Raw genomic sequence first — 21,656 nt, 5'->3', positions numbered from 1 at the left:
AGAAACCTGCAGAGCGCGCGCCCGCGGCCTAGGGCGCCTGCGAGGGACAGCCAAGCACCGGGAGGACGGGAGCAAGGAGGAGGAGGCGGCCACAGCGCGATGAGACATGGGTGGGTAAGTAGAGGCGGCGGCGGACCCCGCCACTGCTGGAATGGCAGCGGTCACCGCCAACGACGTGACACTGTCATTGTTCGTCCATGATAGTGAATATTAGATCTCAGCACTCTAACCTCAATTCACCCACCCTCCCCTTAAGACATATGACGGGGTTGAAATATGCAAATATTTTTTGATGGCATATATGGATATATAGATGGGGGTTGCATATAAGGTCCCTGTTTGCACTGATATACTATATAATTTGCTGTAACCTTTAATACCTATGGCGATTATATATTTAGAGAAAGGACCAGACAAAGAATGATTGATTGGTTTTGCAAACAGAATAAGTCTTTGAGTCAAATATAGTTGGTAAGGGTATTTTCATGCAAGTATCAATGTGGAGTTTGTTTTGCTTGTAATCCTTTAACCTATAAAATTATCTTATCTTTTTGCATAGTGTGCATGATCGACAAGTCGTGAAATGATGGAAATCACAGGACTTAAAGACAAGTTAATGATATGCGAATTAAAAAATATGGAAACATTTTCAAATCCTTTCAATCTATTTAGTATGAGCGCCATATGCAGTAATATATGCACTTACAAGCTTTAGAATTCTATCAATGATTTTATTAATGGTTGCATGAGGAATGCATGTGGGCACGCAAATTATTAAGATCTGTTGTTGGTTGCCACCTTTGTTATTGCCAACCATTGATGTCCCAGAAAAGCTCCATGGGAATCAAGGTAGCACGTTTAGCAAGCTGTTCACAGTGCATGAGCAACATGAGACCTGGTGTTGTGGTGTTGAAAAATGGCTCCTGGACGCTTTGTAAAAATGGCCACTCCACTCACTGAAGATGCACATCAGATAAGGCATCAACCAGTGTTTACACAAACCATCAGCATGCATTTGGACAACATTGGGCCACAAGTCAGATATCAAGCTACAGATGTTCCATTGACCTCATGCAACCCCTCTCATAGGCTAATATGGTGCAGAGCAAGAACGGAGTATAGATCTATCCTCTTCAGCTACAATTCCCTTTATTGTATTGGATGCAATGAAAGGCAGGAAATGGTATGGAAAGCACATGGGAAACACCATGTAGAAGCCTTAAGAAGTGAATGTCATGGTATAGGACATGGTTAATGTTCTGCTCTCAGGGTTAACTTTTGCTTGCCTCCCTTTGGATCTGGGAGGGGTATTTATCCTCACTCAAGACTAGGATTCCCTGTCAGCTATACTGATGTTCTGATTGTGTGTCTGACCCCCTGTATACTGCAATGCTTGATGGCCTCCTGTGTATGACCCGGTCTGTCCACTCACTCTGTTCTCTGTCTCACGTTTTGGTACTATTGTCTTCTCCGGTTCCGACCTCCTGGCTTTGCTATTGTTACTCCGTTACAGTTTGTACCTATTGTACCGCACTGCTCGTTCTGGCTTTTTGACCTCTGGCTTCCCTTCTGACAATCCCCTGTCTCACCCCATTGATAACTCGTGATCTCCTGGTTCTGATCTTAGCTTGTTTGATTATTCTCCTGTGTTTATCATATCCTCTGCACCCCGGCGTCTGGCACCGCCCCCGACCATCTCCTACACTGTCACTTGGTTCAGGTCCTGTTTGTTACCTGGTTAGTTACCCGGCGCTTTGCTCTGCTGTGTGCAGTTCTCTCCACAGAAGTAATACCCGGGAGTCGTGACAGTGAACTTCACACCAGTTCTACTCCCAAGGGTGGCATAATGTACAGTAGCCAGACACTGCGGTCTTCATTCCAGATACATTAACAGCTCAGTGTTACATTGACTTGATGGGGTGAAATCAGCGTTACTAGGGCACTTTGGAGAAATGGCTGTAACAGTTGTTCAACAATACCAAACAAACTAGGTTATGTTATGATAAAGGCTCTGTGGGGCCACATCATCACTTTTAGGACTGGCAGGTCTTCCTGTTCATGAAACAACTCCCCTGACACCTGCACCTCTGCAAATATCAATGTAACCAATTTTATGGATTAAAACCACATCTTGAAAGATGGATCGGATGAGTGCTGCTTTTCTTGTTACTTTTTCTGATATGATACTGTACATGTTCTTTATGCGTGCACCACCCAAAAGAGATCCGACGAGGCTATTTCTGAGGATTTGGGTTGAAATAACACAGAAAAAAGTGACTTGGTGCTTTGAATGACTCTTCTTTTTTAAATCACTTTTATGACTATTGTCTTGTCTCTTATGTTTCTCATGACTGCGGCCGCAGACGTGGCCCAGCAGGCGCCTCCACGCCGATGGCGAGGGGCGGGCATCCCCCGGGGACGCAATATCGACCCTCTATACCACAGAGGGGGACCCGGGCCTACCCGAACTAGGGAAGGGTAGCGACTGGGATACTGTGGCAGCTAAGCATGTGGACAAGGACACGTAGGATTTGATGACACCGCACAACTTCAGATATAAATAAAGTAAAGTTTACTTAAAGTAAAGTCACAGTACATAGACAAAACCAGGACACACAAGGTCATCAGGAAATCAGGACACACGAGGTCATCACGACATCAGGATACACAAGGTCATCAGGACATCAGGACACACGAGGTCATCAGGATACACGAGGTCATCAAGATGCAGGAAGGACATCAGGGTACACGAGGTCATCAGGACATTAGGACACACGAGGTCATCAGGATACACAAGGTCATCAAGACGCAGGCAGGACATCAGGGTACACGAGGTCATCAGGACATCAGGGTCACCCACAGGACATCAGAGTCACTGGCAGACATCAGACGGGAGTCGTTTGGTTCCGGACATCCAACACGACCTACAGGCACCACTGCAGTCGTCCAGCTCCAGGCTCCAGGCAGCGGTCATCAGGTTCCAGGCTGCGGTTGTCAGACTCCGGGCATCGGACCTACGTTGTGGCCAAAAGTATTGACACCCCTGCAATTCTGTCAGATAATACTCAGTTTCTTCCTGAAAATGATTGCAAACACAAATTCTTTGGTATTATTATCTTCATTTAATTTGTCTTAAATCAAAAAACACAAAAGAGAATGAAGCAAAAAGCAAAGCATTGATCATTTCACACAAAACTCCAAAAATGGGCCAGACAAAAGTATTGGCACCCTCAGCCTAATACTTGGTTGCACAACCTTTAGCCAAAATAACTGCGACCAACCGCTTCCGGTAAACATCAATGAGTTTCTTACAATGCTCTGCTGGAATTTTAGACCATTCTTCTTTGGCAAACTGCTCCAGGTCCCTGATATTTGAAGGGTGCCTTCTCCAAACTGCCATATTTAGATCTCTCCACAGGTGTTCTATGGGATTCAGGTCTGGACTTATTGCTGGCCACCTTAGAAGTCTCCATTGCTTTCTCTCAAACCATTTTCTAGTGCTTTTTGAAGTGTGTTTTGGGTCATTGTCCTGCTGGAAGACCCATGACCTCTGAGGAAGACCCAGCTTTCTCACACTGGGCCCTACATTATGCTGCAAAATTTGCTGGTTGTCTTCAGACTTCATAATGTCATGAACACGGTCAAGCAGTCCAGTGCCAGAGGCAGCAAAGCAACCCCAAAACATCAGGGAACCTCTTCCATGTTTGACTGTAGGGACCGTGTTCTTTTCTTTGAATGCCTCTTTTTTTCTCCTGTAAACTCTATGTTGATGCCTTTGCCCAAAAAGGTCTACTTTTGTTTCATCTAACCTGAGAACATTCTTCCAAAACGGTTTAGGCTTTTTCAGGTAAGTTTTGGCAAACTCCAGCCTGGCTTTTTTATGTCTCGGGGTAAGAAGTGGGGTCTTCCTGGGTCTCCTACCATACAGTCCCTTTTCATTCAGGCACCGACGGATGGTACGGGTTGACACTGTTGTACCCTCGGACTGCAGGGCAGCTTGAACTTGTTTGGATGTTAGTCAGGTTCTTTATCCAACATCCGCACAATCTTGCGTTGAAATCTCTTGTCAATTTTTCTTTTCCGTCCACATCTAGGGAGGTTAGCCACAGTGCCATGGGCTTTTAACTTCAGGATGACACTGCGCACGGTAGACACAGGAACATTCAGGTCTTTGGAGATGGACTTGTAGCCTTGAGATTGCTCATGCTTCCTCACAATTTGGTTTCTCAAGTCCTCAGACAGTTCTTTGGTCTTCTTTCTTTTCTCCATGCTCAATGTGGTACACACAAGGACACAGGACAGAGGTTGAGTCAACTTTAATCCATGTCAACTGGCTGCAAGTGTGATTTAGTTATTGCCACCACCTGTTAGGTGCCACAGGTAAGTTACAGGTGCTGTTAATTACACAAATTAGAGAAGCATCACATGATTTTTCGAACAGTGCCAATACTTTTGTCCACCCTCTTTTTTATGTTTGGTGTGGAATTATATCCAATTTGGCTTTAGGACAATTCTTTTTGTGTTTTTTTCATTTAAGACAAATTAAATGAAGATAATAATACCAAAGAATTTATGTTTGCAATCATTTTCAGGAAGAAACTGAGTATTATCTGACAGAATTTCAGGGGTGTCAATACTTTTGGCCACAACTGTAGGAAGGAACTCAAGCGTGATGGTGCTAACACTGCAGGATTGCTGGGCCTGCATGGAGCTAGCACCGAATGGTAGTCAGAGCACAGCATAGTAGATGCTCAGTAGGAACACCGGTTAAAAGAGTCTCAGAGTCACTGGGTGCAGGGCTCCAAACACAGAGGGATTCCAAGAACACAACATAGCAGACAGTTCAGACATGGTCAGGTACAGGACAGGTACAGGAGCATGGATTCAGGCCTGGATACACGGCCTCCAGGACAGGGCGAATTTAGACAGGGTCAGGTACTGGACAGGTACAGGATCAAGGATTCAGGCCCTGATATACCGCCTCCGGGGCAGGGCGAGAGAACAGGATAGGTACAAGGTCAAGGATTCAAGCCTGGATACACCGCCTCTAGGCCAGGGCGAATTTAGACAGGGTCAGGTACAGGACAGGTACAGGAGCAAGGATTCAGGCCCGGATATACCGCCTCCGGGGCAGGGCGAGGGAACAGGACAAAGCAGGAATCTAGGCAGGGAATTTGGTACCATAACCGAGACAGACGAGGTCCACAGACACGAGATACACATAGAAAAGTACCACACTGTTCTGTGTTACTTGAACCTGCACTGGTTAACGTTCCAGTGTCCGTACTGTCGGACCCTGTTCCAGTATCCAAATGTAGCCCTGTCTATGACTCTGTGTCAGTATCCGTTCTGTCCGATGATGCAGAACATGTGTAGTCTAAACAAAGTCCGAGTCCTGTCCTACCAGTTACTCAGAGCCCAGTCCATGTTGGACATCCAGTCCCCTGTGAAAATGATAACCATTATCACTTTAGTATAATAGGTTACTCATATACCTGACAATGATCCTTTAAAATCCCTGACTTTTTGCAAGTATAATTAAAAGAAGTGATGTCTTGAAGTCAATGGACAATGGGTGATCAGTAGAAAAAAAAGAAAGTGGGGTGGAGAAGGAGAGAACCCCTCTGGACCATAACAGTGAGTGAGAGTGAGTGAGTGTGGGAGAGAGACTTCAACACCTCACCCTCAAGTTCAGAACACAATGCAGAGAAGAGCACCACTTTTTGTAAAATAGGGACATCATCAACAGTCCCTCCCCCCAGTAATCCGCTCTAACTCACGAAAGTCTAAACAGGGACGCAGATCCCATCTTTCTTTTAACAAAGAAAAACTCTGATGCTACAGGTGAAGATGACAGTCTAATATGTCCCTTGGCAAAACTCTCAGTCTTTCATGGCCGGTCTCTCATGACCTGACAGAATATATAGTCTGGTCTTAGGCAACATTGCACCAGGAAACAAGTTCGCAGGACACTCATGTTCATGATGGGGAGGCAATTCTTGACTCCCCTTTTCAGAGAAACATCCTCAAAATCAGTCAGAAAAGATGGAATATTTTTAGTGGAGATATTAGAGACAACGGCACCTCTGCAATTATTTCACTTCACTTAATTTGTTCTCTAGTCTGCCAGTCCTTTACTGGTTTATATATAGTCACCCAAGGAAGACTCAATACAATAAGAGTATGGAGGCTTTCCATAAGGTAACTAGAGAGGAGCCGTTTGTGAAGAGCTCCTACGCAAAGTTTCACTTTATGCGCTATTTGCGTAAAGCTTCCCTGACCAAGAAGTGCAGAGTCTATCGCAAATATGGGGATGGACTTCACCAACTTACTACAGGAGAGGTCGTGGATCTGAGCATCCACCATATTGGCTCCTGTCCCACTATGGGACAGATATTGTCTCACTCTTCATACTTATAACCACTTCTTCAGGTAGGATTAACTGAGACACAACTGTGGAGGAGATATATATGTCCATATATATATGCCCAGGTTGTAATCCTCCATGCAACCTGGGGTCAGTCATTTTCAGTTTCTGGTGTTTAGGCTGACAAACCAATAAAATGACCCTTTTTGCCACAGTGAAAGCAGACCCCTGTCTTGTGGCGAATTGCAAAAGACCCATAACGAGGAGAATCCCTCTTATCTGCATAAGTTATTCAGAGCACACGGGGAGAACTTCAGTCCTTGGAAGTACCACAGACAGTGGGGTCACTATATGTCTATCTATACGTATGGCAAGAGCCATGGTGGCTTACAAAAACGCTGAAGTTTTGTACAGCGCCAATGCATCTTTTAACCATTCAGACAGGCCCTGATAAAACTGACTCCTAAGGGCAGGGTCATCCCACTGGGTGTCAGTGGCTCATCTACGGAATTCAGAACAAAATTCCTCTGTTGGTTGGTCTCCTTGCTCAATCTTACGTAGCTTAGATTCCGTAAGAAAAACTTGGTCTGGGTCATCATAAATGAGGCCAAGAGCCACAAAAAACAATCCCCCAACTGAAATGACAATGAGTAGGATGGGAGTCAGAAGGCCCAGGATTGGGGGTCTCCTTCAAGGAGGGATACAACAATGCCCACCCTCTGTACTTCACTCCCAAATGAGTGTGGATAAAGACTGAAATAGAGCTTACATGCTTCCTGGAATGCGACATATTTATCCTGGTTCCCCCCCAAAACCTATCCTGGAGCACCACTTTAGGTTCCGGTTAAACTGTCTGGTGTGAAGAAACCTGAGACCATAGGTCTGAGAGCTCACAAGACAATCCCTTCAGATGTCTTGCAAGGATAGCAACAGGAGCAATGACAAGATCCAAAAAGGTGGGGTTTGTGAAAAAGTCACGCTGTGAAGTTCTTCGGTAAGCAAGGATGGCCCCCTAACTATCCCTGGAGATACTCTTGAGGGTAGAGAGGCCCGAGTCTCTGATCTTGTTATGCTATGCTCCTGATATGCCTTAAGCTGTCCCCTCCCTCAGGAGGCCTGGTACAGATATGTTAGTGTATAAACACGTAAGGCAAACAGTGATAACAAAAAGCAACTATCCTAAGTCATGTAACTAGGCTCGTTAAAGGGTCAACATTGACTTTTGGGATTGCTACCTCCAATAGGTGGCACTAGAGTTCTAGTCCTCTTCCTCTCTGAAGAGTCAATTTGCATAATTAGCATATTTCCCAGAGGAGCATTGCGGCTTTAAGTCTCCTCACCTCGACATGCTTAGGATGTCATTCTCCGCAAGGAGAAATGATACTTCTTGGATATCGGTCAGACGCCTCTCTCACAGCCAAACCAGATCTCCCACTTTGCACTGATGAGGGGCAGTACCCCGAAACACAGTGTCTGCAAATGGAGATTCTGGCTTGGCTTTCATCCTAAGTCATGTAACTAGGCTCGTTAAAGGGTCAACATTGGCTTTGAGGATTGCTACCTCCAACAGGTGGCACTAGAGTTCTCGTCCTCTTCCTCTCTGAAGAGAAAATTTGCATAATTAGCATATTTCCCAGAGGAGCATTGCCGCTATAAGTCTCCTCACCTCGACATGCTTAGCATGTCATTCTCCGCAAGGAGAAATGATACTTCTTGGATATCGGTCAGACGCCTCTCTCACAGCCAAACCAGATCTCCCACTCTGCACTGATGAGGGGCAGTACCCCGAAACACAGTGTCTGCAAATGGAGATTCTTAGTCATGTAACTAGGCTCGTTAAAGGGTCAATCCTTTGAGGATTGCTACCTCCAATAGGTGGCACTAGAGTTCTAGTCCTCTTCCTCTCTGAAGAGACAATTTGCATAATTAGCAAAAAGCAACTGACATACAAAGACACTCAAAGGTAGGGAAGAATATAGGGAGGGATAGGCATGTACTAACCAAATTGCAATAGGATAATGGAGAAAGCATACACCCAAAAACAGCATACAACAATCTCCAGCAGCAACTACTAATTCCAAAATCAGCATACCAACTCCAGCAAGCCAGGAATTAAACTTTCACAGGAGTGGATGAAAAGGTCTGGCCAGGTTTTCAGAGAGGGATGAAATGAGCAGGTCAGGATCAGCTGTGAGGTGGAGATGCATGTCTCCAACCAGCATACAAAGAGTTGTTAACCTCTTCAGCGCCAAAGTAAAAGAAGTCCATTTAATATGAGGAACAAAATACAGAGGCTGAATGGAAGAACTGTGATTCCCAATACTTAATGATTGCCTAACTCCAGATCTTCCAGAGGGCATGACACACTCATGACAGTCTTTTTTCAAACTGCCCATCTCTTTATTCTCCTGAAGATAAGCCTCCAGCAGAAATGTCAGTTGGTGGCTTTGTCATAGCGAACACAAATGGGCTCTGCCGAGAGCGCACTCCTGTGTATGGGAGAGTCGACAGAGTTGACCGTCAGCTGAAATACGCTTTGGCCGACAGTCATCTGATGTGTTTGGCATATGTTAGTCTGCAAGAGAAAACCTATATCTTACACTTATGAATCTGACAACTTTTGCACAATAAGTTCTAATTGTGAAAACGATTGAATGTATATATAAATGAATCTAAAGCACACTAGAAGGCCTGTGTGCGAGAGGAAAATACCTGAGAGCACAAGTGTTAGTGGGTTTCAGTGCTTCAAAGCAATGCAAGATAAATGAAGGGTGAGCTGTAAAATGAGCTCTAGAGAAGAGGAGGTGGTTGGATCCCTTTAAGCTGACGTTGAATATTCATTGACCTTTATAGCTCGCAGAAATCTTTCCTCACAGACACTTCATGGCTCATGGGGTCCCTCCCCCTCAGCTCCATAAAGTTATCCAGAAGTTCAGGGACATGTGTACCTAATTACACCCCCCCAACCCAAACTACGCCAGCCGAAATCTCCGTCGCCACAGCAACGCTCGCCTGCCAAACCTCTGAGGGACTAACTTGTACCACATGTTGGAATATCTAAATAAGAATGATATTCTAAACAAGTAAAAGAAGGAGGGCGGAAAGATGAATAGCCAGAGTCATAAAGGGATGAAGGAAAAAGAGGAAAACATAGGGGCTGGAACATTGAACCAGCCACATTAATAATGGTCTGACACGATAACACCCTGAATGGGGATACTATAAACAGATATAGAAATATTACAGGCAAAGGAATGTAGGAAAAGAATGGGATAATGAGCAAACCTATTGTATAAACAGTAATGTATAACTACTTATATAGTGTCGACACCTTCCACAGCTTTGTACATTCACTTCTATGTGTCGTAGGGGCGAGAGGAAAATAAATGACAAGTAACATAAGTAGGGGTTGGATGGGTGCTGAGGAGCTGCAGAGGCTCAGACATGGCAAACAGTTTATGGTTAAAAAAGGACAAGTAGGACACCATTAACCATTAGCATTCTAACTCCAAAAGGGCCCTCTGTTGTTGAAATGCCAGTATGATCTTAACTGGTCCTACATGGACAACTAAGGATTTCCTAACTCTTTTACAGATAATGGAAAATCATGTTCATATGCAAAGAAATACATGCACACATCTGAACAGGCTTCCAGAAAACAAAATAACATTCCATAGCATATTGAGAATTGTGAATAAAAAATCCTATAGTCTGTCAGTCACGATAAAGAGGGTCAAATATATTGTGCTGTACATATAGATTACTGTAGTTATTATATTTAAATTTTGTAATTGTCACGTTGGATTTTTAATAATCAAATGGACACCATCATCAAAAGGCAAATCAGCCATTCCTAAGGGTTTTTCCGGAGGGACAACTCTGTTTCTACCTATCTTTGCTTTGAAAAACTAAATTCTAAAGTTTTAGGTGGTTCAACTCCAGTTTTAGGTTTAGGTTTTACTAAAGTAAAACAAAAAGATTTGAGATGTCTCACATCCTCCATGACAGCATGACAGCTGGATTAGTACAGTATAGGGGAGAGTATATGACACTCTTGAAGATGAAGAATTGGGCACTCAAGAAGGGTTCCATCCCATGCACATGATGAGGGCTAGGTTCAGATTTGCAGATGGCAGAGCAGCGGAGGGCTGCGGACTTCCACCGCCTACTGCCGCACTTCCTCCATTCAGCTCCGCCTATGTCTGCATGCGGCCTGCGTACCTATCTTTAACATTGGGTACGGAGGCCGTGCAGATGTATGCGGATGCCTCCGCATGCGTCGTTTTGATGATGCAGCGACTGCAACAAATTGCAACACGTTGCGTTTTGACACAGGTTGCCGCATCGTCAAAATGACGCATGCGGAGGCATCCGCATACATCCGCACGGCCTGCATACCCAATGTTAAAGATAGGTACGCAGGCCGCATGCAGACGAAGGCGGAGCTGAACGGAGGAGGTGCGGCAGTGGGTGGGGCTTCACGGAGGAAGTCTGCATCCTTCTGCAGCTCTGCCATCCGCAAATGTGAAGCCGGCCGAAGATAAGAGATGCCTGGCACTCGAAATATTGTAACAATTTTTTTTCAGGCAATCCAGAAGAAAGTCAATGATGTTTCAGCACTATAACATGGGCCGTCATCAGACATGGATTGAAACAAGAGTAACAAGAGATATCGGCTAAGGTGTCTGCGCTATGAAATGGTGAACTGCTGAGCGCTCAGGTTTCTTTTGGATTGCCTGAATAAAAATTAAATGGAATACCAAGCATTTCTTATCATCTTCAACTGGATTAGTGCACTCTTCACTTCTTTAGTTGGCATCCATAATCTGGCATCCTGGGTGCCTCTGGAATTCACTAGACCCTCACAATGTTTGGACATTGAGGCACGACTCACTTCATGATGTCGTGTGAGACCTAATGACACCAGATGCGCCCAGGATGTTGTCATGAAGATTGCCCTGCCATGGAGGCTGTAGTTCTGGAATATGACAGCACTGGAGGATAATGGGTTCCTGGTCACTCATGGGTTCCTCGTCGCTTCAAGTTTGATTCTTCTCAAATCTGTGGCAGTTAATGTGCACCTTTTTTTTTCCCTCTCACACGTTTCTTGCAACTCTGTTTACTAATTGCAGCAAAACTTTTGATTGTTCTGTGATCATGCCCCAATATCATAGCAATTTCAAGAGTGCTGCATCCCTCTGTAAGACTTAACAAGCCACTTAAATCTCTTTTTTCACCCATTTTGCTAAAAGGATGTTGTATCCTTAGGCCACACGTTCCCTAATTACATGATTACACATCACCTGATCTTCTTGAAACCAATAAGCATTCAAGTTTATACAGCTGGGATTTAGAAAATCTGCATAAAATGATGATCTAGTCAAAATACTCACTTGCCTAGTAATTATGGACACAGTGTTTATTTATTTTATGGAAATGTGGTCACTAGATGGCGATCATTATTACTTTTAATCTTCCCGCTAATGAAGCTGGATCTAGCTATAAACAATAGAGCAAGGCAGACTGTTGAAATCTACTGTATGTAAAATTACTCTCAAAACTCAATGACTCGGGAATGTAAGCATCAACAAGCAGAACAGTACGTACATAGATATTTAAAACCTAGAAAATTATGTTATGTTTGTGGTGCAGTACGTTAGTCATTTGACAGGCTGCACAAAGGCCTTCTATGAGGATGGATACATTTGATGTTCCTTTAGGGAATGTGTTTGTTAGAATTAACACATTTTCCCCAAACTTGAGAATTTACTAGCTGGAGTAAAATATTTACTGACATTTGGAACTGGATTACCATTACGAAAGTCCACCACTGTCTATATACTGGATGTTTTGTGTATACACAAATTTTGCTTTAGTGTTGCAGGAGCCTCATGCTGTCTACAGTCCTGATCCTTTAAAACATCATATGCACCATTTTTTTTCTTTCTTTAGTTGAGATACCTGATTGTAAATATTTGCATAGAAAGAGATGGATGACATTTTTAGTAGAGGAGTAGACTGTACATTAGGCTATGGACTTAAGGGACGAGACACCTTGGGAGACTTACTGCTGATCAAGTTAGTTTGTGAAGCTAAAAAACACACTCTTGGAGTGAAGTGTGCCTGTGACAATTGGGTTTAGTCTGCTGGATTGGTTGGGGTCCAAGATTTGGCCCTTAGGACCAAACATTTGTCCCTTGGACCATGCTTCAAGGGATGACAAGATGGCAGATAAGTCATGTGCTGCCTTAGGAGTGGGGCGATGGTGGGAGAGGCAAGTGTGAAAGCGTCAGTTCAATCCCCAAACTTATAGCTTGAATAAAGATCTTCATATTTCTACTCCAACTATCTTTTTATGTCTACTATAGCACCAGAATTTGGCTGTAGTTTGCTGTTGCAGTAAATATTTTTTATACGGGCCCATACCCATTAGATAAAACAAAAAAAAATCTGCAGGACCTGTTAGTTATCACAAACTAAGACCACATGATAGTATGCAAATCTGAGACAAGGTGTGTAGCCAAAAACATTTTTTAGGGACTTGTCATTTTAGAGCTGCCAATTGACTACTGTGATTTCCTATACAGTTGAGTACAGAATAATACCAGCAACAAAAATGCCAAAAGAACACTTTTTTTGTCTTCTGATGTCTGGGGGCCTATGTGATTATATACAGGAGTTTTTTTTCTCCAGCATGCACATTAAACATGATGCAGAGGCAAAGCCACCTCATAAAGCTGCATCAGAGAGCACAGTTTTGGCTAGCGGCACAATGGTGCCGCTGTTCAGAGCTTTTTGATGAAGTAGGATTTCACCACCCCAGGAAACCTGAGGACTAGGGAGCTGTGCTCTCCAGAAGACAAGATAATAAAATCCCTTTAGGGGCGTAGACAGACAGCCGTATTTCTCGTGCGAGGATCACATCTCAGTGCACAGACTGGCCGACACCTCTCCTGACCTGTCTGACAGTGTTTTGTATTTTTTGCAGCTGTCACACTCAGGTCAGGAGAGCCAATGGTCAGTCCAAGAATTGCGATGCCATCCTCGCAAGAGTTATAAGGCTGTCTGAATCCTAACACAACTAACAACACAACAATGTATACAGGTGTTACATTACACTGTACATGTAAACACTTTTTCCTGAAGGGGCAGTTCCTAATGAACACTTTAGTGGTACTGTAAGTGAAGGATATGGCTTTATTTCTATGATCCTGTTGAAGTCTAGCACTGTCACCCACATATTAATCAGCACCATAAATTACGCCCTAGCACTGTAGGCAAGGAAGTGGAGTTAAGACACATTTTTATATTTTTCCATTTAATGTTTCATACCAATCAAAAATGTCTTATATTTATGCATGGGTTGCTCTATTTGCTCATAGGTTGAGATCTACCCATGTGTATGGGAAAATCTCACAGAGAGGTGGCCTGGTTCCCCATAGCAATTAGACAGTATTAATCTATTAGGGCTCATACTCATATGTGAGAAAAAAAACGGTCCGTAATCTGGACAGGAAAAACGGATGAGTGCCATGTGAGTGTCATGCGATTTCTGTGCGATATCTAAATGCAACATCCGTATGACATGTGTATGTAATCCGTATGCAATGCAATTTTAACATAAGTGTGAAGAAGAAAGCAGGATTTAGTGCTCCAATGTTGAATAGCAAGGCCTTTTTTTATGATAATGAGATAAGGCCAAAACAGAACTTCAAAGCTTGAGTAGGAGCCACGCCAGCATGGGGCAGGAAGGTGCCTGGGGGCTTCAATTAGAATATACCTGTCAGCTGGACACAGAAATACACATCCATTGTCTCTCCCAGCCGCTCCGACTCATCCTAGGATCATGGATTATGAGCACACCTTTCGAGTTATAGACTCTTAGGCTACTTTCACACATCAGTTTTTTGCCGTCAGGCAGGATCCGGCTATTTTTAGAAAAAACGGATACGGCATAAATTTTGGAGAACTGTAGAAACGGATCCGTTTTTTTGCTGGATCCGTCTCTGTTCCTGGGGGCTGGCCAATTGGATCTGAGCATGCGCAGACTTAATAAAACCGGATCCGGTGGCTGGATCTGTCTTTTTCTGGATCCGGCGCATTCCGGCGCCCATAGACTTTCATTGTAGCAAAAAGCTGGAAGCGCCGGATCCGGCGCTTCCGGCTTTTTCGCCGGAGACAAAAAACGTTACAGTAGCCGTTTTTTCCAGACGCCGGAATGAGACAAGTTGCCGGATCCGGCAAAAAACGGATGAAACGCAATGCCATCCGGCACGATCCGGCGCTAATGCAAGTCAATGGGGAAAAACTGGATCCGGCATTGCATTTTGCCGGATCCGATTTTACAAAAAAAAGCCGGATCGCGCCTGAAGGCAAAAAACTGATGTGTGAAAGAGGCCTTAAAAATATCCGCGTGACCCTGAGGAAATCGCGCATCTGGCAGTGCGACTCCTGAGTCGGTGAGGGCTCTGGGACCTGAGATATAGAGATTGGACATAGCAACCCAATGGGGCCATGTTTGCTCTCCACACGACAGGCAAACAAACCACATTCACTGGTACCTTTCGTGTCCTGATCCGATCATCCTGGAGGAAGTTACCCCCTTTCTTAGATATTGGGAATAAGTTCTTCAGGGAGCTAAAGGGTGGAGGTTATTAGCCCACCCTCGGGGAGGAACCCAGCATGCTTAAGAACTGGGGGCACAGGGCAGAGAGATTCTCTCTCACAGAAGAACCAGATGATGATGATCTAAGAAGGACCTGGGGACAGAGCTGCCAAGGGAGCAGCGGCCCGCGCTTTGGGGTCTTTCCGGCAACTAAGATTCTTATACCTGTGGACTGCAGAGCTCCCGGCATCCACATGCAACCTACAACCTGGTAAATTGACCTCCAGCTTAATATCTCTAAGTCTAGTACCATTATTGCTATATTTTACTCTGACTGCAAATCCACTGTAATTCCATTGTATAGTTTACTGTATATTTCTGTAATTATCTAGTGCGCCCTTAAGGCAATTAAACCATAAAATTACTCTTGGGCTGATGCTTTTACTCTGATTACGAATCTTAGAATACCCAGCGGGTAACAGGACATCCTCCCCGGCGGGCATTTGCTCTAGGTGCAGTTCCCTTACTGACCTGAGAGACAAAGGGGGCACCGGAGAGCTGTGCCTGTGTAGTTACGTCACATTGGTGACATGGGAGGAACCGGTCTTTCCTTCACAATAAGCTTTTACATACAGCAGTTCTCTGTCATTTACACATCGTTTTAAAACTAAATATTCTTCAAAACACACACACAAACACATATATGTATATATATATATATATATATATATATATATATTTATATTGCATAGAGAGATAGATAGAAGAATAGCCTGTAATTCATTTGGTTATGTAAAATCACTGCAGGAGCCGACAGGATAGAAGAGATGGATTACATACAGTAAATACATACAGAATAGGTAGATATATACATGTCAGTGATAAAACAATTAGTACAATGTGTGTTCAGCTCAGTACACGTACAATTAGTACATGTATTTAATTAATTAAAGATTATTTTTCGGGAAAAAATGGTGTGGGCTCCAGTGCAATTTTCGTAACCAGCAGAGGGGGCAGATGTTTATAGCCTGGGAAGGGGGTAATACCCATGGAGCTTCGCAGGCTATTAATATCAGCTCACAGCTGTATACTTAGCCTTTACGGGCTATTAAAATAGGGGAACCCCCAAAAATGACGTGGGGTCCCACTATAATTAATAACCAGCAAAGGCTATGCAGGCAGCTGCGGGCTGATATTACTATATTAATAGCCTTGGAAAGGGACATGGATATTGCCCCCCGGCTAAAAAAAAATCAGCTCTCAGCCATCCAAGAAAAGGCGCATTTCTAAGGTACTAAAATGCAACCGTTCGGCTGAAAACCAGTGCATTTTCCCATGGTCCAGAGTTCAGCGCTGTTCAGGCTGTGAGGGAACGCAGCATCAGTGACGTCACCGTTAGTCACTGAAGCTGCGCCATCAGCATCTCAGTGGTTTTCAGCTGGGACAGTTGCATTGTAGCACAGACCAGGTTCAAAACTGTATATCCCTCAAATATGGATTACTGCGTGGGACACAACAACGGACAGGTATGGAATATTGTTGGTTTGCTATTTGACTTTTATTACAGGAGATCAAGGGCTTCGCATGGATTAGGAATAGTTGTAAGTATAGTTTAATTAAGAATATTAAAAGAGTCTTCTGTGTCATTATTTCAAATAAACGTCTTTATTCTGGGTGTCTGTGTTTTCTTAAAATGTGACTATAGGGTTAGTAATGGGAGCGTCTTATTGATGCCTCTCCATTACTAATCTCGAGGCTTGATGTCACCTGACAGAGATATCAACCCCTCAACTATTACCTCACTTACCATAGCTACAGGGCAAGTGGGAAGAGCGAGGCTAAGTGTCAGAATTGGCTCATCTTAGAGATCCAACCTTTCCTGGGGTGGCTGAGAGCTGATGTTTTTAGCCAGGGGGGCCAATATCCATGGCCCCTTCCTAGGCTATCAATATCAGCCTACAGCAGTCTGCATAGCCTTTGCTGGTTATTAATTATAGGGGGACCCCACATCATTTTTTGGGGGGGCTCCCCTATTTTAATAGCCAGTAAAGGCTAAGTATACAACTGTGAGCTGATATTAATAGCCTGGGAAGCTCCATTGGTATTATCCCCTTCCCAGGCTATAAACATCTGCCCCCAGTCATCGGCTTCTCCTCTGCTGGTTAAGAAAATTGCGTGGGAGACCACACCATTTTCTTCCAAAAATCCATGTCCAGTAATTTGCACACACACTGTACTAATTGTAATTGCATCTATTCTTTTTGTATTTACTGTATGTAATCCATCTCTTCTATCCTGTCAGCTCCTGCTGTGATTTTACACAACCCAGCAAATGAATTACCGGCTTTTCTTCTATCTATCTATGTAATATAAATACATATATATATATATGTTTATGTATTCTATGTGTATATATCTATTCTATCTATTCTATTCTAACCTGTCACTGTGATTTTACTGTATACAGCACATGAATTGCCGGCTTTTCAAAGGACACCAGTACGTACTAATAGGACAGAACTCGCATGGTGCCAGTGTTGTGCGTTTTTTTCTTGCATCCATTGACTTTCATTGGCGAGTCTCGTCCAAGATACGCAGAAAATCGCAGCATGCTGCAATGTTTTTCTCAGTCCGATTTTACCTGAGAAAAAAATTGCAGATGAGTTGTAACCCATTGAATAACATTGGTCAGAGTGTAATCCGATTTTTTATCGGATTGCACTAGTCTGTTTTTCTCGCAAAGGAGTATGAGCCCTTATGCTGAGGTCACACTACTGTATATTCTCTCATCCGAGAGAATCGGGCCAATTATGCTAATCACACTCTGATCAAACTCTGATCAAAGTGTAATCACAGTGTGATCTGATTCTCTTGGATAAGGAGGAGATGGAGAAAAAAAAATCTCCATTCTGTCAGTCCATGGAAATCACACCACATTCAAACTTGTTTTAAGGACAGCTGGATGTTTCCCACTCACTCATGGACTTGCATGGATCAAACTTGGGCATACTGCAACTTTTTTCCCTGGACCGGCTTGGTCTGAAAAAAAAAAAAAATCGGACATGTGCACGGTCCCATAGAATAGTATGGGGATGAGTGCTATCCATCAAATCGACAGATAGCTCTCGTCTGATTATTACAGTTGTGTGCATGAGCCCTTATAGCTGTATTATGAGGTTAGCTTCCCACAATGAGTTTTGAAATCCACAAGATATTAATTTCCCTTGTGGGTACATAGTGTTTTATGTGCATATTCTCCCCTAAGAATTGCGTTACATGTGGAAAATCTGAGGGTAAAAAAAATGCATATGTGTTTAGTGTGTTTCTGATGCTGAGACACGCTAGAAGCAAATGGGAGCCACACATAATTGTATTGCAACGTTTTTTCCAAACGCCGGACCAGTTTTTCACACTGCGCATGCCCGGAAGACCTTCTCTGCCAGGAATATATCTGGCAGAAAGAAGAATCCGGTGTCTGCGTTTGCGGCCGGATGCGGTAGTCCGGTTTTTTGCCGCACCATGCCGGGACAAAAAGCCTGAAGTCTGAAAGTAGCCTAAGATTACTGTACTCGTTTTTTATTAGGTATACTCCTTTTCACATGTAAAGCACCATGGAATAAATAAAAAAAATGACATTTCAAAAATACAAAAATTGAAGGGTCAAAAGCGCAATACAAAAAAAACCTCACCAAATACTCATTGTGGGAATGTAGTCATACAAAATAAAAGCTGAACTTAGATGCTTGCTTTGGACCACAGTGACTATTCTTCTTTTTGGCCTTGATCATAAAATGTACAGCAATTCATAATGATTTCTTGCAGTAACATCGAATGTAACTTTTAGACATAGTTGATATTTCATCACCTGGTGATCCCTAATACTCTTATCTACTGTCTTTGTGTGAGACTCTGCTTCCTCAGACAGTAGACTACACATCTAGAAGGAAACAGACCTGTCTCAGGCCAGAGGTCATGTTGTGCTAACTGTGTCATGGATGGAAACACCTGATCCTGGTCCCTATAGTCTTATAGGGTCATATATGATATGAACTTAACGAGCATGCACAGATCACAGATAAACTCCATTTCTGTACAGTATAAAGTACATTATTCTTTACAGTGTGTAGCTGCCAGAGTAAAGGTAACATAGGAGATTCATTAATGGGAAAGCATATCATAATGTGAGACCTAGCCCTACAGAAGTAGGAAAACGTGCTTGATCTAGAAACGCCGAATTACAACTCCCAGAGAAGCACTAATGGCAGCCGCCAAAAATAGGCAACTCAGCTTTACCTGATATAGATAAAAAATCTATACAGCATTTTTACGTTTAATTACAATTTCAGAATATTTTTTAGGACTGATTCTGTGGAAAATAACATTGCGGTTCCTTAATCTACAATCACAGATTTATTTTCTTTTTACTTTTTCAATCTGTGCCTATCTGATCCTCTTCTTATCTGATTTAGCGGAGGGCTGCGACTCATACTTTATCATATTTGCTGCCTAACAAGCCACATCCTTTTCTTCCAACCCATAGAAGAGACAATTTGGTTGGGTACCTGAATTAGATTTCTAGCTTAGGGTGTGTGTGACGATAAATTAATCATGATTTTCTGAAAAAATAAAACCAAACAAACAAGCACGAAAAAACTATATTGGAGCCATATACATTTCCTATTGGGCTTATATGTTTTGGCTGTCAGAAAAATGTTGATTTTTTTTCTACATTAAGAATATACAGGGAATAATATTTTGTAAAAGATCTATATTAATATCCTAAGCTTCTCCTTTAGTTAGAGCTACGATAGCTGAGATCTTCCAGGCCTTTATTATTTTTCTGCCTTGTTTCACATTGTCTTACCTGTACTGAAATTGATACTGGTAGCAGACCTAGCTTCATTTGATGGCTGGCAGACTGCATTGTCATTGCTCCTGTATTTTGTCATTAGGAACTCGCAATTATCTACAGATTCTTGGCCATTTTTCAGAGGCCGTAAAATTGAACTTCCTGCAGCATGTTACGTGCAATCTCATTACACAGAATCATGGAATATGTGCTGCTTCCAGACTCTTCTACCTCATTCTTTCTTCCCCTGTTCTGGGATCTGGATTTTTAGATCATTATTGGCAGAAAATATATATACTTATAATTTTTCACCTAAAATCTGCTGTCGTTCCAGATGCTTTATTCATTTTCCAGCTTTCTTCTACAGTTCAAGTGCCCGGAAATTTCGATAAAATAGGAAGTCACAAAAGTGCTAGAGTGATGAAAAAAATGCATGTCTCCGAAAGAAGTGCAACGTAGAGATAAAATAAAATCTTTACATCATCCAGATGCTTCATATACTGCGACATGTAGAGACTTTCTGATATGTAGAATTTAAGATAACTTTCAAAATGATGAATACTGTTTTTTTCTTTACGTTAAGCCCTAGTTAGTACCACTCACTTACCAGCTGTGTGCAGGCCACTCCTGGGTGATGGAGAGTCTGAATCTTCTTCACCAAAAATCAAGCGAAAATCCATCTCCCCATCTTGGAAAATAGCTGTCCCCATTTGGAATGATGCGGTTATTCAGGAGATGGTGAAGAATAAATAGGACTAAAATCCTAAGGTAGAATGGGCGATGAGGAGGAAAATGTATGCAAACGGAAAAGTGAGTAAATTGCTAAGAGCAGTAATGAGAAGGATAGGGGAAAGCAAACTAGAGAGGTGAGGACCAAAGTCTGGAAAAGTTGTGTGCAGTCCAACAGAAGCTGGAGACAAGATCTAACAGTGGAAAGCAGGAACATGTGAGAGAAGAGATACAAAAGGAGAGGAATGAAGCACGTTACTGTATATACAGGAGGAATATATAAATACAGAAAGGCAGACAGAGGAGGGGTGGGGGATTCCTCCTGCAGATCCCAGTATCCCCGGCTCCCCTCCTGCTCTTGTCCTCCCCACTTCTCAGCCTTTAGCATTCCTCACTCCCAGATTTTTCCCTCTGTGTTTTTTTTAATGGGAAACTTATAATAGATTTTTTTTTGTTCAGCGCAGGGAAAACCCAAAAAGAAGAAAGAAACTTTTCCAGCGCCGCCTCTTGACATTTGCAATTGGCTGGAGCTTGTACTGACATCATTCCAATCTTTTTTTTTTTTCCTAGTTCTGGCCTCTGCTCTCTCTCCCTCTAAAAATACAGTATGTCACTGGAAGGGATGTTTGTTTTAAAAGATCCAGGCTTTTGACAGGATGTGCGATGGTTGGCCAGGAAGGCTCCCACCTTCCTATACCATTGGATAGGCGGATTGTCAATTGGCTAGTGGGATGCTGAGGAGGGAGCCATGCCTCTTATGTCCAAATCATAGAAAGAACAATCAAGAAAAAGTGCAGACAGAACAACAACAACGTGCGAGCTACTAACCAGCCTCTCATGAGATCACCTCTGCTGGTTTTCAGTACAAACTTTTCTTCTAAGACGTTGCATAGACTTTTCTTTGACTATTTTTTCATCCTTGTCAGGAGACATATTAAATACCAAGTTCCTCCTCTTGTTTTCTCCACTTCTGCCGCCTGCAGTCTACATGCTTATGAGTCCCAGTCCCAGGCAGCAGTGAGGCCTGGATGTTATTACTATAAAGAACCTCTGGCTCGCTCCTATCTCTTCTGATCGGTTCCCATGTACGTAAACAAGGAAAACAG

At 43.1% G+C, this 21,656-nt stretch overlaps 1 protein-coding gene across 1 annotated transcript in view; it reads right to left on the bottom strand.

Annotated features, from left to right (window-relative positions):
• NFATC4 (nuclear factor of activated T cells 4) overlaps positions 1 to 20,929 on the bottom strand; it is a 98,707-nt gene extending 77,778 nt beyond the window's left edge. Inside the window, exon 1 of the mRNA XM_073575503.1 lies at positions 20,429 to 20,929. Within this exon, the coding sequence (XP_073431604.1) occupies positions 20,429 to 20,531 (103 nt within the window). The 5' untranslated portion in view covers positions 20,532 to 20,929. The remainder of the gene's footprint in view (positions 1 to 20,428) is intronic.
• Positions 20,930 to 21,656: the final 727 nt, after the last annotated feature.

The sequence above is a fragment of the Dendrobates tinctorius genome, unplaced genomic scaffold, assembly GCF_039654945.1.
Source record: "Dendrobates tinctorius isolate UK_male_01 unplaced genomic scaffold, ASM3965494v1 ptg000044l, whole genome shotgun sequence".
NCBI lineage: Eukaryota > Metazoa > Chordata > Amphibia > Anura > Dendrobatidae > Dendrobates > Dendrobates tinctorius.
The sequence above is the reverse complement of the archived record's forward strand: the minus strand, read 5'-3'. Positions and strand labels throughout refer to the sequence as shown.